The 6,667-nt window shown below is 50.8% G+C and overlaps 1 protein-coding gene across 1 annotated transcript; it reads left to right on the top strand.

Annotated features, from left to right (window-relative positions):
• Positions 1–3,095: 3,095 nt before the first annotated feature.
• LOC141042997 (uncharacterized) lies at positions 3,096–4,580 on the top strand. The gene is made up of 2 exons (XM_073511912.1): positions 3,096–3,924; positions 4,420–4,580. The coding sequence occupies exons 1-2, from the start codon at positions 3,096–3,098 to the stop codon at positions 4,578–4,580; spliced, it is 990 nt and encodes a 329-aa protein (XP_073368013.1).
• The last annotated feature ends 2,087 nt before the right edge of the window (positions 4,581–6,667 follow it).

The raw sequence follows: 6,667 nt of genomic DNA, 5'->3' as shown, positions 1-6,667 counted from the left end.
GGTCTTGGTGGCCTCCACCTAGCAGATGGTGGGCGTGCAAAGATTGGGAGCGCGCCCGAGCAGGCGGTGTTGTCGGGGTGGTCGTCCGAGTTGAAGGTCAGGTCGACCTCGGGTGCCTCCCAACCCGGAGGAGCCCCTTGCCACGTGAGGGCGGCGCCGATCTGGCGGAAGAACGGCTTGGCGTGACGGTCCGAGGGTGGCGCCTGCGAGCCGCCCAGGAGAGCTGTGACAACCGATGGCGCCGGCCCCGCGTAGCGGGTGAGGAAGAGGTTGCGCAGCTCTTCCCAGGAGGCCACAGAAGATGTCGGCAGGTTGAGCAGCCACATGCGTGGGACACCGGTGAGGGCCGTGGGAAACCAGTTGGCCATGACCTTGTCGTCGCCTCCGGACCTAAGGACGACCTCCTCGTAGGCCAGCAGGAAAGCCAGCGGATCCTCCGCGCCGTTGTAGCGCGGCGGCATCTCTGGCTTTAACTTGTGCGGCCACTGCACCTGTCGCCAGGCGGGGGCCAAGGCTCGGAGCCCCCTGGCCCCAGCGTCGGTATCGGCCGCCGGAGCTGGAGGTGTGATGTCCGCCATGAGGGCGAAGCGCGGTGTTGATGGAGAGTGAGCCGACGGAAGGGAGAGCTCCGGCGCACCACGACCTGGCGCGCGAAATGTCGGATTTCGGGTTCCGGCAAAACCCTTAAGGTTCGAACTCTGGGGTGCGCACGAAGATCTACTCCCTACCGAAACACGCCCACAACCTCGCCGCGGATTCTAAGCTAGCACGATGAACAACACAAGAGACACGAGGTTTATACTGGTTCGGGCCACCGTTGTGGTGTAATACCCTACTCCAGTGTGTGGTGTGGTGGATTGCCTCTTGGGCTGATGATGAACAGCACAAGGGAAGAACAGCCTCACGAGCGGTGTTCTTGTGGTGGTGGCTATTATGCTTCCGAGAGATCTCCCTTTCTACTGTGGTGGCTAGCTCTATTTATAGAGGCCCTGATCCTCTTCCCAAATATTGAGCGGGAAGGGAGCCAACAACGGCCATTTCGAAAGGGGACAACTAGTACAAGCTATCCTGACTAAAGGTGGTCTTCGACTGCCAAAGGCACTGGTGATAAAGCCGTCTTGGGCTCCACGGTGACCTCCGTCCTATCGATCTGCCCGTCTTGGTCTTGTTGCACCGATAAGGAAACCTTTGCCAGATGCCTCAAAACTCTGCGCCTGCGCTTGCCTCCTTTGCACCAAAGAGGAAACAAGGACACTTTGTAGACTGGCGCCCGCCGGCGCCCGCCTGGTCCTGATCATCATGGCTTGCGTCATGAGCACCTCGCGAGGTACCCCTTACCTTGATCTCTCCGCCTCCTCGCGAGCCTGCTCGGTGAGGCCGCCCCTGAGGAGGCCTTGTATCGTCTGCCCCGCGAGGCTTGGCCCCTTGCGAGGGTCTTGGACTTGGGTTGATGAAGACGGGCCGTACTGGGCCACCGGTGAGCCACGTTGCAGGCCGCAGGCAGGCAAGTCTGGGGACCCCCGTTCCCAGAACGCCGACAGCCGCCGTCCGCCCCCCTCCACCCAAGCCCCGCCGCTCCGCCACCGCACCGCCGGCCCGCCTCGGCCTCCTCGACCCCGGCCGTCCCTGCGTCGACACCACCCGGGCCTCTTGGCCCAACCGCCTAAGCGCGGCACCGGCTAGCCGGAGCCCTAGCCTGGCCACGCCCCCTGCCCCGACCCGCACCCCCTCCGGCGGCCGTCGTGCGGTGCTGCTTCGGCCGCCGTCCCCTACCCCGGCCCGTACCCCCTCGCCGCTCCCATACTTCCCCCTCGGTGAGCTCCCCCGCCACCCTGCCGCTCCCCCCTCCCGCTGCTGGTGCCGATGCTATTTTCTTCTTCTTTTGCTACTGTTTTTGTAGTTAGATAGTTAGATGAATGGATGGATAGATAGTTAGATAAATAGATTTTTGTATGTTTTTTTCTTCTTCTTGCTAGTGTTTTTAGGTGGATGGATCTATGGATTAATTTTTGTTAGATGGATGCATGGATGTTGTTAGAATCATAGATGTTGGATGGATGGAATGTTGGTGAATTTTTTTAGAAACTTTGTTTGTCATAAATTTAATGTTAGGTCATGTTGATGAATGGATGTTGGTCAAGTTAATGATAGATTGATGGATGGATGGATGTTGGACAAAATTTTGACACTTGACTGAGATGTTATGATGTTGCTATTTTTTTTATACTCATAATGATCTTGATAAAATAACTGAAGACAAAATTGTTCATAGTGATTTTTTTGACTAAGTTGTTCTTTTGGTGGAATTTCGAGGCTTTGTGGTGTCGCATTTCATCGCAGTGACCGTTGTCCGACGCGTTGGTCCCCCTGAGCATCCCTCTGCTGCTTGATTACTTCCTCTACAGCTGAGGGTGAGCTACAAATCCATCACCTCCTTTTTTCATGTCACTAGATTTCATTCTCAAGTCAAGTCGCGTAACCTAGGCATCTCCCGTCCGAAAGGGTTGCATTGATAAATATGCATTCAATTGCATATTTATCACCGCAGCTCTTTCGGCTTGTCCAGCGTTTTCCACGGACAGCCTGAGGATGTGTAGATTGGGTATGTTATCCATGATCTACCCCGTTCCGAGACAGGATTTCGGCAGCGCCTCCCCACTGTTCTCCGGAGCAGATTCTCTCGGCTATTTGCCGAGACGTGTATCTGGAGAACAGTGGGGAGGTGCTGCCAAAATTTTGTCTCGGAACGGGGTAGAATGGAGAACATACTCAATCTACACATCCTCGGGTGGGATTAGGACCCATCTTTACCTATTAGAGATGTAGGTGGATTCAACGCGGTAGAAAATGAAAATTTGATGTGATTAATTTAAGTGAATCCTTAATTATGTTGTGTGGCTTGCAAAAAAGCAGAGGATGGCAGATAATCAGTGGATGTACAGTGGTTTTGTCCGTCAGAATCGAGTAACATCAGAGTGGATCGCAAAAATTTTGATGTGATTAATTTGAAGGAGATATTCCGTCGTCCAATGAGAATTATCCCACCATGCCCTTGTGCGAGATGTACTAGACATCACCGTAGAAATCAGAAGGACATGACTGAGCACCTTCGCACGCACGGATATATGCCAAACTTTGACATGCCGCCGATAAACTTAGCCGAGCAGGACCGTGGTAGAGAGGAGGCGATGCGACAACGCATCGATGGTTATGAGTACAACGGGGTCAGGGACATGCTAGATGATGTCGTTGTTGCAGAAACGGCAAATGCGACACCTTCAGAGAATGAACGGGGGGAGCCAGAGGCAACCACAAAGGCCTTCTTGGAGGTCTTGGCCTTGTGGAAGAAACCTCTTTATGCGGATGCGAAAATATCTCAGCTGGATGCCATCTCGCAATTGATTGCAGCCAAGGCTGAGTACGGCTGTAGCCAGAAATGCTTCGAAGCATTCCTAGGAGTATGGGCTAACAGCCTACCTGAGGGTCATGAACTTCCGAAAAGCATGTACGCTACAAAGAAAATCATGAAGGCACTCTCTATGGATTATGAGAAAATAGATGTTTTCCCGAAGAATTGCCTTTTGTTTAGGCATGAGTATGCGGATGACAAGTACTGTAGGGAGTGCGGTTCGTCTCGGTACATTGAGGTGGTCAGTGAGGATGGTGAGAAAAAGCAGCTAGCCATCCCCGTTAAGGTTCTTCGGTATCTCCATTTCATAGAAAGACTGCAACGCCTTTTCATCACGGAGGAGTCTGCCAAAATGATGAAGTGGCATGAGGAAGGTATAAGGTACAATCCAAATAAAATCGTACATCCATCGGAAGGCGAAGCATGGAAGTCGTTCGATGAAGAATACCCCGAGGAAGCACCCGAGGCTGGGAATGTCAGAATAGCCATATCAGGTGATGGGTTCAATCCATATGGTATGTCGTCCAATCCATACAGCTGCTGGCCCGTGTTTGTAATTCCGCTCAATCTCCCTCCCGGTGCCCTAATGCAACGCAAGACCATGTTCTTGTCACTCATCATTCCGGGGCCTGAATACCCGGGGAAGCAATTGGGTGCATTTATGCAGCCGCTGGTGGATGATTTGCACCATTCTTGGTACTTTCCGACGTTGACATACGACCGGGATCTGCAGAGAAATTTCTTGATGAAAGTTTGGTTGCACTATTGCATGCATGACTTTCCCGGCTATGCTCTATTCTGCGGATGGTGTACAAGTGGGAAGATGCCATGCCCAGTGTGAATGCAGGCTCTGCGAATGATTTGGCTGAGTAAGGGTGGCAAGTATGTAGCCTTTGACCTGCATCGACAGTTCCTCCCTCCAGACCATCTAGACAGGGAAGACAAGAAGAACTTCACGAAAGGTCGGGTTGTTCATGAAGTAACCGAGATTCCAACATTTTCGGGGGCAGATGTTCTTGCTCAGCTAAAAGCTCTCAAGCCTAAAGTCAAAGCCAAAGCCAAAGCCAAAGGCTTCGAGGGATATGGTGAGACGCACAACTGGACTCACATTACCCCCTTCTCGCAGCTTCCTATTTCAAGGACTTCAAACTTCCTTACAACATCGATGTGATGCACACCGAAAAGAATGTCGCAGAGTCCCTTTCCGCACGATCCTCAACATTCCTGATAAGACGAAGGATAACGTTAAAGCTAGAGCTGATCAACAGAGAATTTGTGATAGACCACGTCTAAACATTAAGCCTCCTAGAGGCGGTCGAAAGAACTAGTTCAAGCCAGATACTGACTTCGTCCTTAAAACGCCAGAAAAAAGGAAATACTTATCTGGCTGAAACACATTTTGAAGGTCACCGATGGTTATGCATCGAATATAAGTAAGGGAGTCAATCTTTCAGTGGGCAAATTGACCGGCCTGAAGAGTCAAAACTTCGTCGACGGCCAGGCTATCGGCATAGGTGCCACATGGCGCCCACTGGTAGCTCATGGGGCACGGCTATGCCGACGGTCTAGCCGTCGGCATAGCCGTGCCCTAGGATCCACCAGGAGCAGCCACATGGCATATGTATGCCGACGGCTAGGCCGTCGGCGTAGTGTGAAACTATGCCGATGGCCTAGCCGTCGGCATACATGTGCCACGTGGCTGCTCCTGGTTGGGCAGCACTTGACGGTGGGGGATGTTGCCGACGGCCGAGGCCGTCGGCATAGATGTACGGACGCTGTCGGGATACGATCTATGCCGACGGCCACCCGAGGTACGCCGATGGATATGTTGCCGACGGGGGCCGTCGGCATAAGCCTGTCCCGACGGGAATGAGGGCTATGCCGACGGCCTGGGCCGTCAGCATAGGGGTTCATTCCGGTAGTGAGACATCTGTTCTTCACCTCTAAATTTTCAATACCGAGGCCCCCTTGGTCTTTCGGCCTATAGATGATCTCCCATTTAGCGAGTCTGTACTTTCGTTTGACTTCATCGCTCTGCCAGAAGAAGCGCGATCGAAATCAAGCCTTTTTCGGACTCCAACTGGTACCTCAAAAAAGGACAAGAGAAACATAGGCATACTCGTGAGAACCGAGTTAATAAGATTGAGTCGGCCTCCGTATGACATAAGCTTGCCCTTCCAGCAGCTTAGTTTTTTCTCAAATCGATCCTCAATGCACTTCCATTCACTATTTGTAAGCTTGCGATGGTGGATTGGTATACCCAAGTACGTGAAGGGTAAAGCCCCCAATTCACACCCGAACAATTGTTTGTAAGCGTCTTGTTCGTCTTTAGCTCTTCCAAAGCAGAACAATTCGCTTTTGTGGAAGTTAATCTTTAACCCAATCAATTGTTCAAACAAGCATAACACCAGCTTCATATTCCTTGCTTTTGCCAAGTCATGCTCCATGAAGATGATAGTATCATTAGCGTACTGTAGGATGGACACTCCTCCGTCAACTAAATGTGGAACGAGGCCACCTACCTAGCCAGCATCCTTAGCCCTTCATATTAGAGTTGTCAACATATCTACCAGTATGTTGAACATAATAGGTGACATCGGATCTCCTTGCCTCATACCTTTGTGTGTCTGGAAGTAATGACCTATGTCATCATTCACTTTAATTCCAACACTCTCTTTTTGGGTGAAAGATTCTACCTGGTTTCTCCAAGCCTAATCGAATTGATTAGCTAGCTAGCACACAATGGTTTGCCCGAATTACATTGTTAAACTTTTTCTTATGATGATTTACATTGTTGACCGTCATCTATTAGGTTCATTCATCAACTTGTTTAAATTTGTTTAAATGGGAAGTAAAGTTCCACCAAAGATCTACACGATTCAACTTGTCCCTTATCAACAAAAAACACCAATAGCGACATGCATCTACCAAGGCATAAAGCACCCATGCCCTCTTTGACAAGGCTGTGGGACACCTAGTTTCTTTTCAGATGTACAAAAATGATAATGATACATGACCATGAAAGCTAGCTAGCCACTGGGACGCTTAATATCTTTTCAGTGGATGGTCTCACCATGCGCACAAATGCACATGCGTACATGGCAGTATAAAAGCTAGTTAGGCAGCTCTTTTTCATTAGCTGCACTATCAGCTTCAACCGCTTCATTATTGGTGAGATTCAATTGCTCATGGAAGAACGGATTTTTTTGATTACTCACACAGGACGAAACCAAAATCTTTGTCAGCCATTTATGGCAG

The sequence above is a fragment of the Aegilops tauschii genome, chromosome 3 (genome assembly GCF_002575655.3).
Source record: "Aegilops tauschii subsp. strangulata cultivar AL8/78 chromosome 3, Aet v6.0, whole genome shotgun sequence".
Lineage (NCBI taxonomy): Eukaryota > Viridiplantae > Streptophyta > Magnoliopsida > Poales > Poaceae > Aegilops > Aegilops tauschii.
Note: the sequence above shows the minus strand (reverse complement) of the source record. Positions and strands in the feature narration are given on the sequence as shown.

Excerpts from the sequence above, each read along its gene's own strand:
- LOC141042997 (XM_073511912.1), top strand. The coding sequence starts at position 3,096 with ATGACTGAGCACCTTCGCACGCACGGATATATGCCAAACTTTGACATG. Across the intron at positions 3,925-4,419 it reads TGATGGGTTCAATCCATATG|ATGTTCTTGCTCAGCTAAAA; the intron begins GTATGTCGTCCA and ends TTTCGGGGGCAG.